General features: G+C 49.5%; 1 protein-coding gene across 7 annotated transcripts in view; it reads right to left on the bottom strand.

The window, feature by feature from the left end:
- Positions 1 to 26,443, bottom strand: part of DLG4 (discs large MAGUK scaffold protein 4) — a 1,400,174-nt gene that overhangs the window by 35,434 nt on the left and 1,338,297 nt on the right. For all 7 annotated transcript variants that reach the window (XM_069645917.1, XM_069645954.1, XM_069645945.1 and 4 more), the window contains 4 exons: positions 26,371 to 26,418; positions 25,961 to 26,062; positions 23,893 to 24,065; positions 20,742 to 20,851 (listed from right to left, as the gene is read on the bottom strand). In XM_069645917.1, coding sequence (XP_069502018.1) covers positions 20,742 to 20,851; positions 23,893 to 24,065; positions 25,961 to 26,062; positions 26,371 to 26,418 — 433 coding nt within the window. The remainder of the gene's footprint in view (positions 1 to 20,741; positions 20,852 to 23,892; positions 24,066 to 25,960; positions 26,063 to 26,370; positions 26,419 to 26,443) is intronic.

The raw sequence follows: 26,443 nt of genomic DNA, 5'->3' as shown, positions 1-26,443 counted from the left end.
GTCCGCTAGAAATTCCTGGCAAGGTCTCATAAACAGACGGCAGTTGTTTATCAACGGAATGCAGGACGACATGGTCCCTAGCAGGGACATGTATTTGCGCACCGACACCCTGGTACCGCATTTCCATTCCGACGCCTTGCTTTGTAGCTTCTGTATTCTTTCGCTGGATGGTCTTACAAGGCCTGTGTGCGTATGAAACTCCGCTCCTAGAAAGACCAAGGTCCTCGAGGGCTCTACGGAGGACTTGCTGAAGTTTACGCGAAGCCCAGTTCCTGTAAAAGGGACATTGTGGCCCCCAGACTGTTTCGTGTTTGTTCCATGGACGAGCCTCTGACCAGCCAGTCGTCTAAATATGGATAGACATGGTGACCGTCCTTCCTTAAATGGGCCGCTATGGGGGCCAAGCACTTGGTGAACGTCCTGGGGGAGGACTTGAGACCGAACGGGAGGACCTTGAACTGAAAATGCTTTTGCCCGACGACGAACCTTAAATATCTCCTGTGTCGTGGACGTATTGGGATATGAAAATATGCGTCCTGAAGATCTAGCGACGACAGATAATCCATGGGTTGCACTTACCTGATAACCTCCTGGAGCTTTAGCATTTTGAATTTTGAGCTCTTTAGCCATTTGTTGAGTACCCTCAGGTCGAGAATGGGCCTCCATTTTCCATTTGGCTTCTTGACGACGAAGAACCGGGAATAAACCCCTTGTCCTTCCTGTGCCACAGCAACCCGTTCTACCGCTCCTTTTTGTAGCATAAGCGCCACCTCTTGTCTTAGAACTCGAAGGTGGGGCTGGGCCGAAAACACTGGCGGAAGACTTGGAGGCTTGTTTTTGAATTGCAGCGCATGACCCATGCGAACCGTGTCCAGAACTCATCGATCTGTGGTGATGCATTCCCATTGGTCGATATGATGAGAGACTCGACCCCCCAGGACGTTCCGAAGGCCGTCATTGGTTGCTGGTTTGCTTGTCCTTCGTCGACGAGGGACCCGAGCCTCGTCGTCTGGAGGCTTGATAATCTCTGCCTCTACGTGCCGACTGGGATGCCCGTCTGTAGCCTTGTGAGGAGTATGAGGGCCTGTTAAATCCACGGTCCCTAGAGGCTCCAAAGCGGGAGTTTCCGGAGGCGCCCCTGAAGGGGCGAAAAGGGCAAAAACTTCTACCTGTCTGGAGGGCGCCAAGAGACCTAGCGGTATCCGTGTCTTCCTTCATCCCCTTCAAGGCTTCATCAACCTTGTCTCCAAACAGATGTTCTCCTTCACATGGCATGTCTAGAACTTTGTACTGGACTTCAGGTCTAAAAGTAGTACATTTGAGCCACGCTTGTCGACGAAGTACTACGCCATGATTGATTTGTTTGAACCCCGACTCTGCTAGGTCCACCGCAATATTAATTGCATGGTTCGAGGCCTCCTCACCATCCCGTACTAGTAACATGGCTGCTTTGCGATGTTCTTCCGGCAGGTGTTCTAGGATAGGGGCTATTTTATGCCACATCTCCCTATCGTAATGCGATACAATCGCCAAGGAGTTGGCTGCTCTTACCGTCGTGGCGCCGACTGAGAGCACCTTTTTCCCAAAGGCGTCCTGTCTCCTTGCCTCGCTTTCTGGAGGGGTTGAACATTTTTGCTGTACTCTGGCCTTCCTAGCCGCTGCCGCCGATACCACAGAGTCTGACAGTGGCTGTGATGTTAGACATTTTGGAGTGGACTCCGGAGCTTTAAACTTTTTCTCAATACGCCCCTTAATAGCCGGTTCCGAGAATGGATGACGCATCGTCTTGAGGCCTTCTTGCCATACGTGATCCAGGATTGGGATGGCAAATACCGATTTCCTCCTTTGACCCATGTGATCAAAAAGAAAACAATCTTTCTTTTGCTCCTCAGGAATTAAGCCGAACTCGGAACACGCTTTCCCCATCATTGCATGGAAGGCTCCCACATCATCCGGAGGAGATGGTTGTGCCTGGCTCTTCGTAGACTCTACCTCTACATCCGAATTCCATGTTGGGTCTCTCGACGGTGACAGGGAGATGTCCGACCCTGAGTCACCTCGTATAGAATCGGACTCCGATAGCTCACCCTCCTCCTGCACTCGAGGACGATCCTTCACCACCTGGGAGGCCGAAGGGCTTTTGGTCGTCGTGCGAGCTGCTTGAGCTTGTTCGTCGACGGAAGGTGCAGAAAATATCGACGATGAAGTGCCAGGCTGAGGGATCTGCGTATCCAGACGCTGCAGGAGCTTCTGAAGTATATTAAGCACATCCAGAGACAAAACCGTCTGGGGGGTCAGCAACGTCGAGGATAGAGGGACCACACCCCCACTCGCACTCGTCGTCGACGTATTGGAAGGCCGTAGGCCCAAGTCCGACGGCTGCATAACCATGTCACCTTCTCCTTCCACCGACGACCCCGGCAAGGCCGTGTCTTGCAGCAGGACCTCAGGGGGGGCCGGTTCACAGACCTCTGGCTGCCAGGCCATAAATTGAGTCCCCGTCGACGAAGGAATCCCCACCGCTGCTGCCTGAATAGTAATCGGCATCGTCAGCGATACCGGGGTCGACGAGCCAGTCGCCGGCACCGAGCCTTTAGACTTCGTAGCTGATTTCGTTGCCGACTTCCCTGCTGAAGCGTCTCGACTCACGGAAGACCTAGGACGGTCCCCTGAGGAGGATTTTGATGCCGCTTGCCTCTCCGTCTTAGAGGATGAGGAGGAGGAGGACTTTTTGTGTGATGAGGAAGACCCAGCATGCTTCCCCGCATGCTTGTCCGCAGGGCATTTTTCGACAGGCCTCACCTTCTTCGAGGGAGGTTCCGACTTGCTCCTGGAGGCCGTGGAGCCAACTTCTGATGCCGGATAGGCACCCGCTCCGTCGTTAAGCCAGTCGACCAACCTTCTTTTCCGGTCTTTAAGGGTTTTTTGGGAGAAACCCTGGCATATCTCGCATGTATCCGCCGTGTGGTGCGGGTGGAGACAGTAGATACAATCCATGTGGGCATCACCTTCATAGACTTTTTTGAGTCCACATGTCGCACAAGGACGGAATAAAGCTTTTCTGGACATATTTTCTTCAGAACGTAACTTCGCCGAAGCGAAAACACAACCTAACTTCAATTAGCAGTAACCGCGAGGATCCCACTAATTTGAAAGACGGTTGAAATCTGAGGGAGCGCGGGGGCGGGTCCTGTATTTATATCATGGCGTTCTGACGGCGCGGGCACGCATGATACAAAACGAGGTGGATAGGACGCATAAGCGTCGAAAAAGTTTTCCTACGGGAAAGGGTCTATATAATGTACCGGGGATTCCCAGCCTGACAACGGGGAATATTCTAAGCATGTGAATCCATGAAAGATCCAATGCTGGAGAAATGTGTTTTACTAGAAGTGTATAAAATAAATATATATTCATTTTTAATACAAAGCTTTGGTCAGTGTTTCCTTGCTCCAAAGTACTGAAGACCTATTGTGTAAACACTGAATACTGCTCATCTCCCTCTTGAGATAAGTCTGACTGCTCAGCCACAGCTACCAACTAAATCTTTGTGGTACAGACTGATACCAAAGGGGATTTATTGCTCTCACCTGTAGTCCTAATCTTCTGTAGTGCTCCCTAAGGGAACTGCACAGGATTCTGCCTAACAGATGGCACGGCCTGAGGTATCGATATGCGCCACTGTGGATCCCATGAGGTCATGCACCAAGAGCTTGGCCTCCGCTAGTCCCACCTTAAAGCGTGATTGGCATTGGGTGGGGAGTTCTGGGAGGAAGTCCGCAAATTTCCAGACATAACCGTTGGTTGGCGGCAGCCAGCATGGCATCTGCATTGGCCTGACGCAGGTGCAAGGAGGTGTTGGAGTAGATCTTCTTGCCATAAGCCTCCAAGATCTTTTTCTCCTTGTCTAGCAGCGCCGTAGAGGAGGAGGCTGAGGATGACTGAGGCTTGGAGTAAAGTGATGCTTGCAGCGATCACCGAGGAGTGTGGCTGAGGATGGGTCGAGAGCAAGAGTGTGTCCCCCTCCATTTGCCTCTCCTTGGCGTCCAGGCGTCGGTTGACCGGCTGGACTGAGTGGGGCTTGAGCCAACCCTTCTGGGCCAGGGAGACTGCATCAGTTTGCAGTGGAATCCCTGTGTTGGCAGAGGGGCGTCTTGTGAGGACTTCAGCCAGAACCCCCTCTGCCGGATGTTCGACCTCGGGCTGAGGGAGGCCCAGGTACTCTGCCAGGCCAGCAAGACGTTCATGGAAGGCCCTGGCTGAGGATGGTGTGTCCGGATCCTCCTCCTCGTCTGTATCCTGCGGATCTTGTGGAGGAGGAGGGGTAGATGGCGCCTGAGGCTGGGGTACGGGGACCGCAGCCGGAGGCTGAGGAGGCAGTGAAGGTTGCAGAATTGGCTGTGGAGCCAGAGGAGGCAGCTGCACCGGGGCCAGGGGGCCCGATGTAGGCATCTGTGGTGCCGCTAGCATGGCGGGGAGGACTTCCCTGACTGCGTCCTTGATGATAACAACCATCTGAGGAGACCTCATGAGGCCGAGGAATTTATCGAAGAGCACCTCCTCACTGGCCAAAGAGGTGGAAGGGGGTACTGACGGGTTGGCGGGGGACTGCTGTAGCCGCTGCATACCCAGTCCGTATGAACGCATGGGAAAGTTGCCCTGCGCAAATGAATGGTAGACTGTAGGCCACGTACCTGGTTGCGACCAGTCCCACCTTGACACTTGTTCTTCACCGGAATTAGTGGAATGGTGTCTGACGGGTGCCCCTGTCTGGCATGGTGGCCATTTTGTCGAGCTGCCCGCCACGTGCCTGCGACGTGTTGCCCAGCCCGCTGGGTCCGGTCTCATCCAAGACTCTTGCATGTGGATCAGGAGGTCTTCCCTGCTCCTCGGGTCTCGGCCTGGTAGGTGTGACACCCTCGACCCGGGGGTCGGTAGAGCTGCGTTTAGCCGGTATTAGGGCATATCTCCTCGGACGTATTGCCGGTGTTAGGGTGTAGCCCCTCAGCCATTGTGCCGGTAAAAGGGCATAGCCCCTCGGGTGTAGACCCGGTACAAGAACCTTCTAGTCCCTCAACACTGCGCCCGGGAGGATACGAGGACCCCTCGACCCGAAGGCCGGTAGCTGTAGCAGCCTTGGTGCACGTGCCGGTAGAAGGACCTGGCCAGTCCCTCTCGCGTGGGAGAGTCCCTGGGAAGGCGTCTCCCTTGCGGGGTGCGCTGGAAAATATCAGCCCTACCTTGGGCCTGGGTCGATGCTTCACAAAGTTCTTTTTTTTTAATAACACTGTTTATTTGGATTTTAACAGCAAAAACAACATAAACATAGGCATTCATCAGAAAATCATGGCAGTATTGTCAGTGAAAAAGGAAAAGGCGACACAGTCATAGCGATAACAATGATACATCCGCAGAACAAGTAATAGATGGCAGTTCTAGTTGTGTCTTGTGTCTTTGGGTTAGGAGAGGGGTGAAGGAGAGGGCGAGGGGGGAGGAGGGAAGTAGGGAGGGGATGTGCCTCAATGAGCATCCAGCCATTTCCCCCATATCTTTTCAAATTTTCGGGGGCAACCTCTCGCATTGTTGAGACGGCGTTCCAGAGATGCGATCCAACGTTTCAAGCTTATTGGGTCCGCTGAGACCCAGTTTGCGGCTATCAATCTTTTCCCTGCACCAAGTGCCACCGCCAGGAACATTTTTTCATACTTGGTAAGGTTGATCTCCCCCGAGATTCCAAAAGTGTCATTTTGGGGTCTTTAGGAATTGGCGTTCCTAGTATAGTGGAGATTGTGTTAGTGCACTCACCCCAGAAGACTTGTAGCACTTGACAGTCCCAGATCATGTGAAAGAAGGTGGCCGTCTCCGTTTGCATCGGACGCACGTCTCATCTCCGGTCCATCACCATCTGGCCAGGGCTGTGCGAGAGTAGTATGAGCAGTGGAGTATTCTGAGTTGTATCAATCTAAGTTTGGCCTCGATACCTATCTCTCGGGGGGACATTAGTGCGTCTATCCAGTCCTCTGGTTCCAGATCGCCCAGATCTCTTTCCCACCTTTCTTTCAGCTTATCAAGTTCTTTAGCACCAAAGGAGTTAAGGGCCTGGTAGAGCGTGGAGGTGACTTTGGAGGGGATACATTGCGGGAAAACATTGGTCTCTATGGGGGTTCAAGGGGGTATAGTGGTTATGTCTGGGAACTGGGTATGTATGGTGTGAGCAAGCTGTGCGTATCGAAACTGGTCCATAGGTGCCAAACCAAATTTGTCTTGCAGAGTATCAAAGCTTAGCAGGCGTCCCTCTTGGATCACGTGTGTTAGTGTGGTTATCGCTCGTGTTCGCCAGTTCCAAAAACAGCCAATTTTCCTTATTTCTGGGAGATGTGCGTTGTGCCATATGGGTTGGGCTAGTGTTGGTTTTGCCTTCCAACCAACGAGTTTGTGTGCGTCCCTCCAGGCATGGCGGATGTGGCATGTCATTCTTGGTATTTTTGGGAATTGGTTGTTGGTGGCGTGTAGGACCTGTAGGGGCGGCACTGGGAGCATAGTCTCTATTTCAATGCGGATGTGCGGTAGTATGGGCTTGGCGTGTAGCCAATCATTTACCACCCCTATCTGTGTTGCTAAATTGTATGTGCACATGCATGGTAGTCCAATGCCTCCCTCCCACACAGATCGTTAGAGTGTAGTGAGGGCGATTCTGGGTTGTTGCCCTCCCCAAAGCATCGTACGGAGGTTTCTATCTATGAGTGCAAAGGTTTCGTGGGGGATGGGGAGCGGTGCATCTTGGAGAATGTATAGGAGTCTTGGGAGTGTCATCATTTTAAACAGGGCTGCCCTGCCCATTAATGATAGGGGGAGCGATTGCCAGTGGGAGACATCCCTGTTAAACCTATCTAGTACGGGTTGTAGGTTGAGTTGGAGGAATCCGTCTAGGGTCGGACCAATGTGTATGCTCAGGTATTTAAACTCCCTGATACAGACGTGGTAAGGGCAAGTCTCGGGAATCGCAGGTTCGCCGCCCTGGATCGGGAAGTAGATAGTTTTGGACTTGTTCACCTTCAGAGCAGCGAAGGTTTGGTATTCCTTAAGGATGTGGGATACAATCGGGCATGAGGTGACCAGATTACTAAGATATATACGGAGGTCTCTGCATATAACGAGAGCTGATCTTCTCCCCCCCCCGGCCAGGCAAATCCGGACCAGCTTTTATTCGATCTGAGTTTGATTGCTAGTGGCTCGATAGCGAGCAGGAAGAGGAGTGGGGAAAGGGGGCATCCCTGTCTGGTTCCTCGGCCCAGAGGAAATGGTCCGGAGGACTTGCCGTTCACCCTCACGGTAGCCTCTGGGGATGCGTACAGGAGTCTAACCCAGGAGATGAAGCTTTGCCCAAAGTTCATTCGGGCTATGATTTCCGATAGGGCCTCCCATCCCACAGACTCAAATGCTTTCTCAAAGTCCACCGCCAGGAGAGCCAGTGGGCACGGTATATCTGAGGCCCTGTCTAGGGCAAGTTGGTTTCTCCGTAAGTTCATGCGGGTAGATTTGTTGGGCATGAATCCACATTGATCTGGGTGGACAAGTGTCTCTATCATCTTGTGCAGTCTGTTAGCCAGTGCCCTGGCAAGGACTTTGGCTTCTCCATTGATCAGCGAGATGGGACGGTAGGAAGCACATTCTTCCAGGGGTTTTCCGGTTTTATGTATGACCACTATTCTCGCTCTTCTGAGGTCCGGAGGGAGTGCACCTTGTTCTTTTCTGCGGAGGAACATGCGGTGCATGTGCCCCATTAGCGTGCTGCCAAGGCATTTCCAGGTCTCTATTGGGAACCCATTGGGAGCTGGGGTTTTCCCAGGTTGGAGTTGTGCAAGCGCCTCTTGAATTTCATTTTCAGTGATTTCGGTGTCTAGGAGATCTGTTTGTTGTGTTGACAGTTTTGGGACCTCAATCCGGTCGAGAAAGCTAGAGGGAGCAGGTGTGGAGTTCCCGATTGGTGGGGTGTAGAGTTTCTCGTAGTAGGCGGCAAATGTTTCTACTATGTCAGAGTCTGCAGTCAGCAGCGCCCCTTCAGGGGATCTGATGGCTCACACGTACCCTTTAGTTTGTTCACGTCTCTCCAACCAGGCAAGGGTTTTATTTGCCTTGTCTCCTTTCTCGTAAATTTGACTCCGGACTAGCCAGTGGGCCGCCTGTGCATTATCCAGGGCTATGTTACTGAGGGCTTCTTACGCTATTATCAGGGCTTCCTTTGTGTTTTGGGTACCGTGTGCAAGGAGTTGTTCTTCACACTCCAGTACTTGCTTTTTGGCCTCCACAATCGTTTTGAGCGTGTCGTTTCCGGTAGGCCGATACCGCGGAGATGGCTTCTCCTCGGAAGACAGTTTTATATGCTTCCCATATCGAGATCGGGCATTCCACTGAGCCTTTGTTTATTTCAAAGTATTCCAAAGTCTTTTTCTCGAGCTTTTCAGCAATTTCAGAAGCCGCAGGTGGTATGTATTCAGGCGCCAGGTGATGTCTGGGCGCTGGCAAGCATTTTTCATAGTCATAAGGAGCGGGGAGTGGTCCGAGATACCTCTTGCCAGGAACTCAGCAGATGCAAGCCTGTGGGCTATGTTGCGGGGGATGAAGGCATAGTCGATTCTCGAAAATGTTTTGTGCACGCTGGAGAAAAATGAAAATCCGGCCTCGCTGTCGTGCAGTGATCGCCAAGTGTCCGACAATCCCAATGTCTCTGCAAACGTGTACAAAGCTGTCGGGATGAGTCGAGTTCCAGCCCTTCTGTGGGACCTGTCGGCCATGACATCCATAATTTCGTTAAAGTCCCCCCTACGGCCCATAAGTCTGCGTCCTCCTCCAGGAGTATGTTCTGCAGTTCACCAAGTAGTTCCTTCGAAAGTGTGGGGGGAGCGTAGACCGCGACAAGACCCAATATTTCACCCCAGATGTCAGCGAGCAATATCACGAATCGGCCCCGGGGGTCGGTCTGTACTTTCCTGACCTGTAGGGGGACTCGTTTGTGGATGAGTATTATTGTACCCCAGGCGCCTTTTGTTGACCCAGCTTGGTAGGTATGCGGGTAGTTGGATCTTCTAAAGAAGCCGTTACTGGTTCCGATCAGATGTGTTTCCGTAAGGAGAGCTATATCTTGTGAGTATCGGTTGAGATACTGGAGCACTAGTCTTTGTTTCACGCTGGAGCCTAGGCCGTTGATATTCCAGGTCAATAAGGACAGCTTGTCGGTGTTTGCTCTAACTGCGTGGGTCTCGTTGTGAGGCGTCAAGAAGGATCTGATGCCTTGGTAGCCTCTTGGGTCGTATGTAGTGCTCTCTCGAGCTCTGACCAGTGTGTCCCACGTCTGGGTCCATCGCTGCTAATGGGGGCTTAGTGTAGACCTGGGGTACCCAGGTGTGTCCCTTGGAGGGAGTTGTCCAGAGGTTGCCATGTGCCTGGATAATGCGGGAATCTCGGGCCCAGCAGGTGGGCTGTTTGTGTTTCCTGTGCCAGTAGGAATGGGTGTCATGCTTTCTTGTTCTATGATTCCGATTGCCTACACCCGTAGAACTCCCCCACCCTGTACTTCCCCCCCAACTGGTAGCACCTGTCGCCCAAACATTGAACTTTTAACTGTGAAACTTCTTCGGGATAACCCGGACTGGGGTAGTGATTGCACTGCCTAGAGGGTGGCGGCCGCTAAGTTAAAGTTCCCATAGTGTTCCGTTGTAGGTCGGTCCCTATGGTGTAGAGGCCTCATCCATTCTCCGTGGTGCTTTTGACAGGATGCTGTGGCGTTTCGGCTTCTTGGCCCACCAGGGTTAAGGGGGGGCGAGAGCTGTCTGGGCTTGGGCTTCTGTGCAGATGGTCTAGAAGGCGAGGTTCGGGCTCCGGGACCATTGAGGATTTGCGTTTCGAGCCATTCCCATGCCTCTTTGGGGTTGTAGAACAGGTGACACACGTGATGGACTTTGAGCATTGCCGGGAAAAAAAGAGCATACTTGATTGACAGAGATTGGAGTTTCTTCTTGACAGAGTCAAACGACTGGCAGGCCTTTTGGATCTCCTTAGTGTAGTCTGGGTAGAACCCTACTCTGTAGCCATTGTGTGTGATTTGGCCCGAGGCCCGTGCCATCTGGAAGATAGCGTCTCGGTCTCGAAAATTTAAAAGGCGTGCAATTATCGTTCTTGGCGGGGCTCCAGGGGTGGGTCGCACAGTGGGCACTCTATGTGCTCTTTCAATGGAAAAGAACTTGGGTAGTTTTTTGGGGGCGAAGACATGAGCCAGCCAATCTTCCAGGAAATGTTCGGCACTGGGGCCCTCTTCTTTTTCCGGGATCCCGAGAATCCTGAGATTGTTGCGTCACGCCCTTCCTTCGCTGTCCTCAGCGCGGTATTCAAGTTGGTTAACTTTTTGGGAGATTACGGCTAGTTGCTGTTCCAGTCGGCGGACAGTGTCCTCTGTGTCTGATACTCTTTGTTCCGCTTCGCCGACTCTAGACGATAGGTTGCCTAGGTCTTGGCTAAGGAGGGACACTTCTGTGGATAGCCCTCCACTTTTGAGTTCCAGAGACGTTCTTGAATCCCCAATCGCTTTCATTAGGTCGGTCGGTCAGTGAGACAGGTCGGTCAGTGAGACAGGAGTGTAGTGTTTGTCTTTTGGCCTAATCCTTGCCCATAGTGCCAGTCGGTAATCTCGGTGAGGTGTTGGGTCAAGGTAGGTCGTGTTAGCATCCCGAAGAGGGTTGGTGTTAGAGTTGGGGAATTTTGCGTGTGTCTAGCCTCTGCACTTCCGACCTCTGTTCCGGGGTGCCAATGAGGTTACCTCCATTTCCTTAAGGGTGGATCCCTTATGTTGGGCTTGCCTGTTGCGTCTGGTTAGACGTTGCGCACTCAGTGGAGGGTGTCCACTGATATGTCCATACGAGGGTGATAGCCGCTGCTGTAGGCTGTGTTCCTCTTGGGTGGAGAGTGTAGGAGACTGCAGCCTCGAAGGTTGGCTTCTGGTTCTCCCCTATGTGGGTGGTAGTCGCCACCATGTGAACAGAGTCTCCAGAGAGGTTGGTGCTTGGCCAGTGCTGGGTGGGTTTCCCCTGTGGTCGTTAGTTTCCTAGGCCTCTTTGTCTAGGTTAGTCCAGTGAGTATTGGGGTTTACCCAGCTATCACCCTGCTGCGGTTCGCCTGCTGTCGCAGGTGTGTGGTCTCGCCAGAAGATTCTCCAGTATGGAGTGCTTGTCTTGAGTCTTGTGTGGAGGGTTGCACCCTTCCCAGGATTGGGCTTTTTGGGCTTTGGGTGCTTGCTGTAGTCTTGGTGTCTATTTCTTTGTGTGAGCTGCGCGTGGGTCCTTCATCCGGGGCTATTTATTCTGCAGGGACTGTGGTTTGTGTGTCGGGGTCTGCGTCCCCTCGGTAGCTGTGCCCCACAGGTGATGCCCCTCTGCCAGTCTCTTTTAGCCACTTGCCAGTAACGTGGCGGAGGAGGCAAAGTCTATGGCCTTGCTGTGGGCATAGGGTAATGCAGGTGCTTATGTTGGCTGGGGGAGGGCACAACTCTGGTTATGGCTGCCCAGCCCCACGTTCAGTGTGTTTGATCTCCATGGGAGGGGGGGTCTCTCCCTCTGTTGTAGGGTGATGCGCGTGTGTCAGATGCGCCTCTCACCTTGCTCCACTGGCGTGTGTTCTCGCCGGAGTTCCTGGCTGAAGTCAGGCGGGTGGGAGGGGTCTTAGGTGGCACCTTCGGCAGTCCCGTTTGTATTGATGGGATATGGCCGCTTCTCTCTGCCCAACACGCACCGCTGCCCGTCCTTCGCTGCTATTCCGCCTTCTCCCCAGGAGCCTTGGTGGTTGTGCTAACTTGGGGGGAGTGCGGGCCGACTGCTCTTGTCAGCCAAAATGGCGGCTGGCAACACGCTGGCAGTCACCGGCTCGAATCTTGTGCATCCGGCTCCGATTTATCTCCAGGATGCAGCGCGTGCTGCCCTGGTGTGTCCGCCTCAGTGTCGTTTCATTTTGGGGCTTGTTTGATATCTGGGGGGCAGGATATTACAGGATGATGGCTGCGGCCGCCGGGAGCCGATGCAGTTAGATCTTCATGCGCAGCTCGTGCATGCGCAGTCCTTCACAAAGTTCTTGAGATCCTCTGGAGGCGACCTCTGGTAGAGCTCCCTCCACCTGGCTAGTCTGTTCTTCAGTGCCTTCGAGGATAGCGAATCACACGCCAAACATGATACCTAACCGTGGTCTGGGCCAAGGCAACATAGACAGAGGGCGTGGGGGTCTGAAGTTGGGAAGAGCCCGTTGCAGGATGGACACCTGCTGAACCCTGTAGAAATCGACATGTGCCGGGGAGGAGCGTGACGCCTGAGGACCGAGTACCTGAATGATAGAAAAGACAAAAAAAGACAAAGAGAAGAAGAATCTGCGCATGGAATTATATGGCCAAAGCCAAACACAGGAGCGCTGGTGAATTCGGCCCAATTCCGTCGAAGCGGAAAAGGGAACTGAGGTGTGGCGCCGGAGGACAGTGTCAGGGCAGCGCATGCTCCCTGGGCCGCGCCGCCACACGCCTCTAAATTTAAAGGGGAAGAAGGTTTTTTTCTGGTGAAAAAGGTTGCGTCTCCCGTCCCTTGGGAGGGATGCCCATACAGTATGGAGGAAAAGGGACGGGATGTAAGAGTAACAGATGCATAATAATGAATAAATAATAAAGGCAACAAACAGTGGTAGCGCAGATAGAAATTTGCAAGTGCTAGGTTGGACTATTGTTACACCCTCTTTCTAAATCTACCTGCCTCTACTCTCCGCGCTCTGCAACTAAACCAGAACAGGACTGCAAGACTTTTCCTTGGCCTCAAGCCCTAGGATCGTATCTCTCCAGCTCTGAAATCTCTCCGTTGGCTCCCAGTAGATGCATTGTCCACAAGGCTTTCTGGGGCCTGGGTCCAAAATAGCTTCAGCTATCCCTCCGCAAATACCTCCCCTCTCAAGCTCTTCGCTCCTCTACCTCTAACTCCCTCAGGGTCAGTCGTTTTTCAAAGAAACGATCTGGGGATAGATCCCTGTCTTTGGCTGGGACCTCCCTCTGGAACAGCTTTCCTGCCACTCTAAAACTTGAGGAGAACCATCTCCGGTTCCAGAAGCATCTCAAGACCTTCCTCTTTTCTTCTGCCTTCGCTCCCCCTCTCCCCTGCTGATCTGTTCTCTCTTTGCACTGTGCACTTCTGGGCACAGGTACCTGCTCACCCTGCCACCCTCCTGCACTGTCTCTGGGCCACCCCTTGCACTGGGGTCTGCATCTGTACCCATACAGCCCCCCCTTTTTCTTCCTGCACTTATCAGACCTACCCTGTCTGCTGCCTTAAACCTAGCACTTGCAAATTGCTGGCTGCGCTACCACTGTTTGCCGCCTTTATTATTTAGCTGTTTCTCCTCTGCTTCGCACTTTCCACTTCTCCCCCTTCCATGCACTTGCGCATTCTCAATGTCACTGGGCCTAGTAAGATTGCTATTTTGTTCTCCCCTGTTCCTTGTGTACGAGCGTGATAGAAATAAAATATCAATATCAATCTCACTTACCAAATTATTCAGAAGCTGAAGTTGAAAATTAAAGCTGCTATCCTTGAAGCCCAGCTGGAAGAAGAATTGCTGCTGCTTTCCTTCGACCCAATCTAAAAGCTATCGAGTCTGAGAGACCTCTCCTCGAACTACGAGGGAACATCGTGCAGAAGCTGATCTTCATCGAGGCACAGTCCTGAAAGGCTGTCGACTGGACACGGGTCTGCCGAGAAATCTGAAGTAAAGCACCTGGACATCGAGGCCATCGAAGTCCATTGCCGTTGACCGGGGTTCGGAGGATTTCCGTAACCGTTGGAAGCCAGACGAGTCATGTTGCCCCGGAAGCAGGGACAGCTTGACGTTGTGCTGCTCGATGACCAGAGCTGCAACGCTCCACCTTTGCCCTAGAACATTTAAACTAAGGGTTCCCTTGCCATCACCGTCGACCACTTTGTCCCACTGGAAAAAGTCAAGGTCCTCGACGACCGGGGAAAGACTGCTGGTGGGTTTCCCGCCACCCAAAGTCCACAAAGACGCTCACAAGTGAAGATGTGAAGTCAAGCCGTGTTCGAGACCCAATCGTCGACCCCGACATCCGACCTCGATGCCCGCGGCCGGGCCTACGTTCTTCATCAAGTCTTCTTTGTGGCACCAAACTCTTTGCATCAAGGTGCACCGCACGCCTCAACTTCCCAGGACATCCTTGAACGATCATTGACAAGCACCATGAAGATCGAAGCTGAAGTCTCAACACCAGTGTTAACATTTCTTCGAGGAATCTCAACGCCCTGTGGCTCCTGCTGTAAAGGGAGTTCACTCTCAAGGGATCCATCGATGAACCGTTGAAGAAACTCTGCTATCTCAGGTACATTGGTGTAGGCGAACATTTTTCACCAGGAAACAAGACTATTTAAACATTAATGGACTGGGCTTGTTAATACACTTTATTACAGGTTGCCCAGGTGGGGGGGATCCTCACTCAGAGCGAGGCGGTCAGCATTCTTCCATTGTTTAACCCAACTTGTCTTCCTTCCTATGTCCTATGCTGATACATGTTACTGTTTGATTTGTATGCCATTAGAACTGTCAGCAGTTGGTGCATTTTAAAGTAGTCAATTAGAGGTTTGGTGGTAGCCTTGCCGGTAAAACCAGCAGGCTGCAGCCAAACATCCGAATATTTCCTGCGCCTGCAAATGGGCAATTACCGGGTCATTACAGCCCTGCCGGACCCGGTAATTGCCCATTCGCGGGCGCTGGTACGGAATGCTCCCCATTCCCATTTGGGCCCCATATGGCTCAATGCGAATGCGGAGGTTGGATGCACCGGTACTGTTATAAATGGTGCTGGTGCATCTGACATGCTGTGCCTCTCTGCCCGTCAGGTCCGACCTGGCGGGCAGAAAGTTACCCGCGAGCACAACTCGTAGTCTGCCGGTCCGGGAACTATGGTACCGGCAAGCTTACTGGTACCACAGTTCCTGGACCGGCAAACTTGTAATGAGGCCCATTGTATATATTTGCCATTTTAGATTTGCAACAAAGTACAAAGTGTGTTATTAATTGATGTTTATATATTGAACCTTATGTGTATATAAATAACTGTGTTATCACATAACACATTGTGTGGACATTCCTTTGTGGGGGCTTTGGGACCACACTGTACTGAAGAACAAGCCTGCACCACCTCCTGAGAGCCTAAGCCTTGGTTGCTCGTCCATAGCTACCAAATAGAGAACATTGGCTGGGGTGCTCTGTGCTTCTACTCTGTCATATAGAGGGCAGGAGTACAGATAACCCCCCTCCAGTCTTTACAGTGCGACCGGCACCCTTATTTCCAGACCGCCACACTTAGAATGAGGCCCATTGTGTTTATTATTTTCTATATTTTTGATGAGATATTTTTATGATTTTTTGGCTGCATTGATATTGCATAAATATTCAATCATGAGAATTTGGGAAACAGCACAACAATTCAAGGATAGCATATTTCGATGTACTTTGTGCAATCCACTCATTATGGGACCATGACTTACGCGTACTTTTGTGTGAACACCATTTTGTGCCAAAATAGTCTACAATGTACATTGCCTACATGCGATATATTTCACAGGAAAGGCTTGCTTTTATTAAAAGGAATGTGACTATTTTACATATCATAAGGATCAGGAGAAATAAGCAAGAAGATAACTTGTCAATAATATTGGTATTGTCCCCTCGAGAGAAAGTATAGATGGTCTCAGATAAGGTGTCATCCACCACGGGCCTGTTTGTTTTCTGTATAGATTTACATACACAAATAAAAAGAACAAAATTAACCCACTGCAGTGACTAATACCCCCCTAGACCCAAGTCCCCTTTCCTCCATATTTTTGGTAATTCCCGGTGAGCGGGGAAGGAAACTGAGCCATGGCACACCCTAAAGCACTTCCCTTTTTCAGAATTTGATAAGGGGTGGTGGACCGCACGCATGTAGCATGGCCACGTCCTAGTCTCAGCCTCCCACACTCTTTCCCATCAGTCCCTGAACCACTGAGAGGACCAGGAGGACTAACTTATTATTAGGGGAATGGAGGGCAAGTGTATGGAGGAAAGGGAACTTTGCACCAGGAGTCACTACAGTGAGTAACATTTCCTTACTTCAAAATCCTGTCCTGTTTCCACATACGTTTGGGAGAGTATCAGCACTACTCTAACCAAGGGAGGAGAAAACCTAGACTGATGCAAACATATTTAACATGATTGCTTGTCCCAACTGGGCATCAGTCCTAAAAAATGAATGCAGCGAGTAGTGCTTACAAAAAGCCAAAGAGGAGGCCCAAGTTGCTGCATTGGAAATGTCTTCTCATGGCATGTTGCTGGAAGGATACTGCAATGCTCTTTGCCCTCCTCAGATGAGCATGAATGCCTTGAGGTGGAACCATGCCTTGAACTTAGTAGGAGTGAGAGATGCACAAAACAATCCACCTGGCAATGGTGACGTCAGCAGCTTGTTTGCCTAAATGGACATGACCAGAATTGACAAATAGTCTGTCCAAAGGGCTATGAGGCTCAGTCCTCTGAAGATAAAACCTCAAGGACCTTTGAACTTCAAAACGGTGGAGGATTCAATCAGCTTCTGTTTGAGGATTTGGAAAGAAGACAGGAAGAGAGATTTTTTTGAGTTTTGTGAACACTGAGATTACCTTCCGTAAGAACGAAGGATGTGTTCGTAGGATTACCTTGTCACTGTGAAAAGTGAGATAAATTTCTTTAGCTGATAACGCTCGTAATTCATTGATTCGGCTAGCTGATGTATTGCCTTCTCATCAGCTAGCCGAAGCTAGCTAGCAGTTTTCCATGCAACTAGACCTTAGTCTATAGATGCCATAGTTGTGAATGGTTTGTTTGCAAGAGCAGGCAACACACCATTGAGTTCCCAAATAGGGAATCAGTGCAGTGCAGGAGGGAACAGATGGGAAAGTCCCCAGAAGTGGCATTTAATTATTGGAAAAAGACACCACTCTGAGATAGGAGCCAAATACGTCCTACACGATGAAGCCCAAGTGCCTGAATTAATTATGCTTGGTACGAAGGATAGAACATCATCTAATTAGGCCTTCAGGGGATATTTAGATTTTTGAAACGCCCAGTGGCAACATTTTAGGCACTTACCTTTATGCTGTTGCTTGCATAAAAGGTTTCCTGGCCGCAGCCATTACTTCGAGATTGTTTGCCATCCAACAGACCCAGATGGTCAAAGCTGAGCTTTTCAGGTCCCAGAGCACTAAGTAAAGCGATTGAAAGCAAGGGTGCAGCACCTTCCCTTTCTGCTGGAGAAGTAGGTCCAGAAAGACAGGGTGAAGAAGAGTTGGAAGACTTGCCATAAGCAGCAGATCTGATAACCAGTGACTCTGAGGCCAATGGTGAGAAATCAGAAGACTCTCACAGTGCCTGTAGCTCCTGAACGTCTGCAGGACCTGCTGAATCGAAGGAAGGAGATGAAATTGGTTGTTCCATGAGATCAGAGTCCCCTAACAACACTTTCCCTATCCCCACCCATGAAGCATGCTGGTGCCATTTGCTGTTCAGTTCTGGTGCGAATAGGTCCACTTTAGGCAACCTTTGGAGGCAAAGATACTCAGAAGAATTTGATTGTCCAGTTCCCATTCGTGGTTGGCGAAAGACTTCCTGCTCAGTGCATCTGCTGGAACACTGCTCACTCCTGCCAGATGAGATGCCTGATGGATGATATTGTCACTGATCTGGTGCCTCCACGCGTGTTCAAGAAAAACACGGCTGTTACATTGTCTGTCAGGATGAGGACATTGGAGTTTCTCACCACTAGCAAGATAGCTTGCATTGATAAATTATTGCTTTCAACTCCAGAAAGTGTATATGCTTCAAGGATTCCTCCCTGCTCCACTTGTCGTGGACTTGGAGGACTCCAATGTTTCTCCCCAACCAGTAAGGGGCGAATCTGTTGTGTTGGTGAAGTGATGGGGATGATCATGTAAAGAAGTTCTCACTATGAGGTTGCCCCAGTTTGCCCACCAAAGAAGGCCTTCTCAGAGTCAGACTGGGATGAGGGCTACCTTGGTTAGGGGGTTTGGCCCCAACTTGCTGCCAGGTGCAGTTGCGTGCACAGCATTCGTACTCTGGCCATGGCAACAAGCAGAACTCAAGGCTGTTTCCAGTAAAGGTAGGGACCACCAGGCAATGCGCTGGAAGTGTGACAGAAGAGGGAGGGACACTGTCTCTATGACATCTATGATTTGTGATTCTGTCTGGAAGACTTTGCCTACTGGGGAAACCCACAGGAACCTATTGGATTGAGGGTGGTCATCTTCAGATTGACTGAGAGGCCCAAGAAAAAAGGAACTGGTGGTGGGATGATGCTCGAGGTAAAGACTCTGCTCCGATTAACCGGTCACCTTAGTAGGGATCCAGGTGTATCCCTTTGAGAAGCAGGAACACCACCACCACCGTCATAAATTTGGTGAACACTTGTTGCACCGTACTGAGGCCAAAAGGCAAGACCTTTTATTGACAGTGGTCCTCGCCTTTGGAGAACCAGAGGTTACAACGGTGAGGTGGCCAAATACGAATGAGCAAATATGCGTCTTTCAGGTCCTTAGCTACTTGCCAGGGAGAAGAGAGGCTCGGATAAGCGAAGGTGTTATTATCTTTCACTTTTCTTGAGGCACAAAAAGATTGAAAGGAAGAAGTCCATTACCATGCTTTTTAAGAATGGTAAGGAACAACTGGTAAAATGCCAACCCCTTCTCTGAAGAATGGAGCCCCTCTCTATAGCTTCCATAAGGAGCAACTTCTGGGGTTCTTGTAGAAGAGGGCTTGAGCCTTCTTAAAGGCCAAGAGTTGTTAGGGTGAAGAGGGAGACAATTAGCTCTTGCATACCACCGATAGGGCCCAGTTGTTGGTTATATAACTCCACTCTACAGGTTGATACGGTCTCTTCCTCCCACCGCGTGAGCTGTGCACCCCTGCACCACTTAGACTAACTGGATTCTTGTGTAGGAGATGGCTAAGAAAAGAATCCCCTAGGAGAGGAAGTGGCTGTTTCTTATTGGGATCTGTCCTGTCTGCTCCGATCATGCAATCCTTTCAATCCTCCCGAATTCTTGGAAGAAAATAATGATCTTTGAAGCCTGGCGGGCCCTGGTGTTTGGAAAGCAGCTTTGTGATCTGTGCGCTTTTCTTCTTTTTATTTCGTTCTTCATCATTATGCACAGAGAGCCTTAAGGCGGTTGGGAGGTACAGATAGTTGTGTAAACTCAACCCCCTCCCAGCTTAATCAGATTGCTTCAGGGGTTCCTGAATCCACTGGGCCCACTTGCTTCTGTGCTGTGTCCTGTGGAGTGAGGTCTAGGAGCTGCGGGTGCAGAGGTCACTTTCACCATTGAGACTACGTCTGGCTAGTACGCAGTTCCAGACTATGATGATACGGTTCTGAAGACTGGAAACCTTGATACCCTTGGCACGACAGGATGATGACATCTATTAAAAAAGGGGCGTCCCTGTAAAACTATCCCTACTCTATGTGTACGGGTACACATGATCTCTCATGCATCACCAAATGTGAAACAGATGCAAGTCTAGACTTATACCTTGAATAGCATGCCAGACTTTAGGAAGTCTATTACCTCTGACTGGAGTAGATGCACCAATAGAGTAATGTACAAGATTCTGATCTCTTGCTAGAACATACAGTCCCTCCAATTCCCCATAATCTAACAATCAAGCATTGAGCTGATTTAACACAGAGGGACTGCAATTTTGGGGCAATACACTGAGGTGATTGTCAAGATGGCTATTCACAGCTCAAACTTTGTCAGGCACAATATTCCCTGATGAGCTCCCTTAGGTTTTAATATTTTAACTTCAGCCACCATCCATGATAAGAAACAGAAGTGGCCTTGATCTGGAATGTTTCCCTGTAGTAACCACACCTTGTACCACGTCACTAGTAAAGTGGGCTTCTTGGAAAATTAAAACATCAGCATTGAAGATACTGAGTTTCTCAAGGCCAAAACTCGCCTCCCTCACCCCAGTCAAACAGTTGATGTTCCAAGTAATGTATTGACTATTCCCATCACCTGCAATTATTGGTTTAAACCCTACATCTACAAATAAAACAAATTTTCTTTTTTTTCTTCTCCGCCCAACAACATTTTGTAGGGCAAAAAAGAGTTTACCACATTACTGTCTAATCATGCAATATTTACTGCTTGCATCAGGTCTTAAAAATACCACATGTGGTATATAGCACCTTTGGTACCCTACTCATAGTTGGGCGAATGGTAAAAGCGGACGATATTTTCATGAATATCTGTTTTTACCATTACCACAGACCTCATAATGGGGCCCATTGCATTGGCGGTCCTGTTGGTTGGGACAGAGGACCTAGGAATATATTCCATTCTGAGGTCTGCTCAATGTCTCCAGTGGTTTGATCCTACAGTGCTTTGCTTAAGCGTTGCAATCAAATGACCTTCCCACCCACTGAGGCCTATCACTCTGAGCCACTGATACCACCTCATGTGTGGGGTACTCTGCTGACTGACCAAGCCACATCCAGTGGTTGGTTTGAACGAGTCTAGCCTTGTGATGCACAGCGTGTCAGCGACAGAAAGGTTTATCCCGCAGGTGCTGCGCGCACAGTAGACCTTGAATGATAAAGAGAAGAGGGGGCTTTTACTCACAAGATGTTTTCAAGAGATTTGGGTCGGATGAAGACAGCGATGGGGTGGAGGTGCGCAGCCTGCAGCCGTCTCACGGCATTCGCCGACACGTCGAGGATGCAGTGTTTGCCCTAAATGGAGTGAATTGGAGGTGGTGATGGGATTGGTGGGTGAGGTGAAGAAGGTGAGTTGGAGGAAGGGGTAGTGGAACAAGATGGTTGGGAGGATGTGATGAAGGAGGAAAGAAAAGGATTTGTCAGCACGGCCTTAAATGTTTCAATCACTGATGGATAAACTTCAGAGCAAGGACTGTGGTTCTCTGACAGTAGTGAACATGTGGTTACACATGGAAGAGTACCCATACAACAATATATTACATCAGAGGCATGAAACAAAGAAGGAACTGTCAACAAGCCTACACATGAGCGTTGACTAATACGCAAAGACTCTTCTCATCCCCAAAGTATCCCTCCCTTTGAACATGATGTAGCTAGAACATATGAACTGCTAGATTCAATGACTTAGTCTGACTGAAGCTTAAAAACAATCTGCTTTTCCTCTATTTCATGGGTTGTTTTTAAGGCTTGTCCTTGGGCCATGGGCACATACAAGAAAGCTACCAGAGCTGTGTAGCTGGATTCTACGAGCCTGGCAATGGCACAAAGGATAGACTTTTGAGCAAGCAAGTATGGTTCCAGGACAGACAAGAGCAAAGGCAAGTTACAAGATTTGAGCCTAGATCTCACTTAAAGCTGGCCAGTGAATTCTTAGTGCTTATTGGTCTGCTGCTGCTTCCACTATTATCTTCACTTAATGGATACTCCATTGCTTATGGAGGTTAGCCATCCGTCCTCTTTATTTTAGCCATGTCTAGCACAGATTTCCACTCTGAACGCATTCCCAAGGTTGCTTGCTGCTGAACAGCATTTCTTTTCCTAGGTGTATTGATGCAGAGTCCCTTTCTAATTCTCTAGGCTTGCTTGCTGCATATTCCCTCTTCTACGTACTTCATGCATTTTAGCTGCTGGTTATTTTTCTTCAGTCTTCAAGGTTTGCTTGCTATCAATGTCTTTCCTCAAGATGGCTTGCTGATGAAACCCTTTCCTTGATGATGCTCATCCCCTTTCCTTTATTCCCTGGGCTTGCTTGTTAAGGATTCCTTTTGCTATCGCGCTTATGCATGCTTGCTGCCAATAGCCATTCCTGTTTGCCCATGCTTGCTTACTGCAGATTCCCTCTGCAGTAAGTCCTCAAGCCCACTTGCTGCTAATTCCCTTTCTTCTTCCACTATACTTACTTGACATCAATGCCCTTTCTTTTCATCCCCACACTCTTCCTTTCTTCTGTCTTTTAGGCTCACTTGCTACTGAACCCTATGCAATTTTCTTAATTATACTAACCAATATAAACTGAAACTCTCTGCACACTTAAAAACTCTCACAACCATCTCTCGCACAACAAGCTGCACGCAATTCACCACACTGCAACAACACATAAGTCGCACCAACAGCACACACGGACTGACACCGGTCCAATGCTCGCACCAAAGCTCAGCACCCGGTGTCTACCGAGTTGAAGCTGCCAACAGTACACCACTCCTCTCACTATCCTACTCCCTCTTCACCTTACTAACCCATCCCACCTTCTCATTTACAGATCCTCCAGAGGGCATGGGGACCAATTCCGTTGGTGACGATGCGCTATATAAGTACCGTTAACATAACATAACATTTCGATCCTCGGCTCTTTAGGCTCACATTCTTTAGATTCCATGTCCTGTGTTTCCCAGACTCTCTTGTCCAGGATCCCAAGCATTTGCTTTCTAAGCACTCTTGTTGCTGATTTTCTTCCCTTGACTTGCTTTGCTACTAGTTCCTTGCTCTCCGTTCTTAAGGCTCTCTTATTGCTGATTTTCTTCCCTTGACTTGCTTTGCTACTAGTTCCTTGCTCTCCGTTCTTAAGGCTCTCTTGTTGCTGATTTTCTTCCCTTGACTTGCTTTGCTACTAGTTCCTTGCTCTCCGTTCTTAAGGCTCTCTTGTTGCTGAGTCTCCATTCTCTAATTGTAGGCTCCTGCTTGTTGCTCAATCACCTTCCTTAGCTTTTACGCTTGCTTGCTGCTCATTACTTTTCCTCTGTTTACTGGGCTTGCTTACTGCTGATTGCTTTTTCTTTGTTTTTCAGGGCTGCTTACTGCTGGTTCCTTTCTCCTGTTTGCCAGGCGTGTTTGCTGCTGGTTCCCTTTCATCTGTTCACCGAGCTTGTTCGCTGCTGGTTCCATTTCCTCTGTTTACTGGGCTTGCTTGCTATTGGTTAATTTTCTCTGTTCACCAGGCTTGCTTGACGTTGAATCCTTTTACTCTGTTCACCATGCTTGCTGCTGGTTCCCTTTATTCTGTTTGCCAGGCTTGCTTGCTGCTGGTTCCCTTTTTCCCTGTTTGCCAGGCTTGCTTGATGCTGATTTCCTTTCCCCTGTTGGCCAGGCTTGCTTGCTGGTGGTTCCATTTTCCCTGCGTGCCAAGGTTGCTTGTTGCTGGTTCTCTTTCCCTGTTTGCCGGGGTTTCTTGTTGCTAGTTCCTTTCTCCTGTTTGCCAGGCTTGTTTGCTGCTGGTTCCCTTTTCCCTGTCTGCCACTCTTGCTTGCTGAAGGTTTTCTTTCCCCTGTTTGCCAGGCTTGCTTGCTGCTGGTACCCTTTCCCCCAATGTTGCTGGCTCCCTTTTCCCTGTTTGCCACACTTCCTTGTTGCTGGCTCCCTTTTGCTTGTTTCTGGTTCCTTTCGGCTGTTTACCAGGCTTGCTTGCTGCTGGTTCCCTTTTCCCGGTCTGCAGGGATTGCTTGCTGCTTGTTCTCTTTTCCCAGTTTGCAAGGGTTGTTTTCCTTTCCTCATGCTTGCATGTCTGATTCCAGGTCCTTTTACTCCAGGGCTCTCAATTCCTGTGTTCTATCCTCAACTTTTACAACTCTCTTGCTGTATTCCCTTTCCTGTGTTCCCCAGCTCGCTTGTTGCTCAGTCCCTGCGCTGCGCTCTCTGCTGCTAATTTCTCTGGCCATTTCTCCCTGTTTGTAGCGCAGCCTGTGGCGCTCAGGGTTGGTTCGGGGGAACTCTCTGATGCCAGTTGAATCTTGCATTGCCATGGGCGCCAAACAGTGCTCTCTGCTCCTCATGCTGCTCACCTGCTCTGCCACTTCCCGCACGGACTGCACGCTGGTCCCATATAAATGGCTATTGTACTGCCCGGCTTCGATGAACTTATGGCTCTGGATGTCTTTCTCCATTTTCTCCCTGGATCCCACGAAGTGGTAGTCCCGGCCATCCACTTCGTACTCCCGCTTTGGTCTTGTGGTGTCTTTAATAAAAGAAAAAAAATAACAATTACCGACTTGAAGCACCACCAAAAAGATACTTTCCTTTGAAATAAATGATTACACAAAAAAGAGAGTGGCTGGGCTGGAATCCTACTTCCCAACCTGAACTGACTTTGATATCAATGATCGGTTTCACTTTTTTCTCCCCGTTGTCCTCAAGGAAAGAATAGGGTTTGGTTTTCTTTCCATTGCAACACAATGCAGATGGCTGTCTGGCCAGTTCGGGTCTAACCAATAGATAGCAGGAAGCTAGAACCAGATGTTCAGCCTCGCAGTGAGATGAGAACCCCTCGCTCTCGGAAGCCAACGTTCTCCACTTCGTGATTAATTATCCCTGTTTACATGTTTTGGAAGGAATGAATGCCAAGAATGGAGATGGAAATAGGCAGCGACCAGCAATCGTCTAAACATGAGAATGCATGGATCAAGGCTACCCTCTAGTGGCCATTAGCAGGAAATGCGCTTCTACCTATAATGGGTATAATTCGATCGAATATTGCTAGAACTTTTCACTCCGGAAAGTAGGTCTGCTCTGCCCAAGCTGGTAAGATCATGCCAGATGACATTTGAATTCAGCAACTTAGGGGGTGAATACTGACAGCCACTAAATTCATCATACTCTTCTGGGCCAACTCTCCAACTTGCAGAGAGGACAGCAGCAAGATGTCTCGACCTTTGCGACTGCTGTTTAATCTCAGAGACAGCTTATTTTTTAACAGCCATTTCGTTACGCAAACTTTAATTTAATTAACCTTTAAATACGTCGTCCCAGTGCTTCAAGGGGGATACGAAATCAAGAGGGCGTGCCCTAATGGACAGTGAAGCCATGTTGGGGGTCGAGGCATAGGAAGTGTCTGGCACAGCTCCAGAATCACAAGTGGCCAAGGACCCTTGAAAAGACATAGGACCTATGCATTTAAGGGAGTGTAAAGTCTATGTTAAATGGTGTGTTCATTTGCAGACGGATAATACAGTAAAACGAAGATATTACAATATAACATCGAAATCAAATTAGGGCAATGCACATTCCAATCCCTGAATTCTTTTGAAGGGAGTCTGGGTTTCCTACCGATTCATTTGCGTAACTCATTCTAATGATAAGCCTGCCCTCTAACACGTTGCAAATACAATCATGTATTCTGTGTATTAGATTCTCCCTCCTCTTCAGTGTTAGAAAACAAATCGACTTTCTAATGTCTATAACTGATGATGGGATTCTAAACATGGCTGACAGTGACATCTACTGGCGAAGAGCAGTATTGTCACTCATCTTTTCATTTACTTTACTGTGCTGGAGACATTAGGTCGGAAGCCAGTTTAGCTCCAGGGCAATTTTAGGAGACCACTGGACTGAGCTTAGCCTCAAGCCTGGCAGTGTCCAAAATGTGTAATTCCCAGATGGGGATCTTTTGATACTGCAACTCCTGACTGTCAAGAGAAGTTCCCATTCTTCCTAGAGGAGGACTCTTAATGTGAACATTAAGAGGAAGAGACAGGGCAGTAAGGACCTGGGGTCTACAGGCAAGATTGCTATTTCTATACCCGGCATCACCAAATTATGTGATCCTGGGCCAATTACTTTATCTCCATGTGTCTCAGTGGCATTATCTGCCCAAAATCTACTTGCCACAGTGGAAACACCATATACACAATGTCTGACGGTAATTAGGTGGAACCACAGTAGACGGTGCCTTAAATGGGAGCTTCGACAGGCAGCAATTAAGATCACATCTAAAAATTGGACCACAGTTTATCACAAAATCTACCCACAAGCACCTCATAACATCATTTTGAATAACACATGCCCCTTGCTGTCCCATCCCGCTTCCCATCCGTTTCTCACCCCAAACTGCGAACCCAGACATGTTAAACTCACGTGGCACACAGGAGCCAAATTTGTCCGGGAACTCTGACAAGAGGTCGTCGTTGACCCGGTCCTTGGTGGGGCCGAGAATAATGATCGGTCGAGCATAATGAACTAAGGGGAATAGAGAAGGGTGACGCTGTGTTAGAAGAGAGGGAACGAGGTCGAGAAATAAGGAGAGGATAAGACAGAGGCACAAAGGAGAGGCTAGTGAGAACAAAAGGGGAAAGTGGGAAGCAGTCTGGGGCAAAGGCTAGGTGGGAGCATGAGCTAAGGGAGTAAAGAAAAAGCAGAACAGCACGAAATTTGCTAAAGGAGAGAAAGAAATAATGGAGGAAAGCAAACATGATCATTTCAGAAACAAGGGAATGAAAACCGAGAGAGAAACTACGATTTTGAGAGAGTGGAGGAGAGGAGTTCACCTTCCATTTGCATGACCGTTTCATAGCTCAGGACGGCGTCTTCTCGGCCTGGAAAAAAAAAACACAAGGCAAA

The sequence above is a fragment of the Ambystoma mexicanum genome, chromosome 1p (genome assembly GCF_040938575.1).
Source record: "Ambystoma mexicanum isolate Mex_15411 chromosome 1p, UKY_AmexF1_1, whole genome shotgun sequence".
NCBI lineage: Eukaryota > Metazoa > Chordata > Amphibia > Caudata > Ambystomatidae > Ambystoma > Ambystoma mexicanum.
Note: the sequence above shows the minus strand (reverse complement) of the source record. Positions and strands in the feature narration are given on the sequence as shown.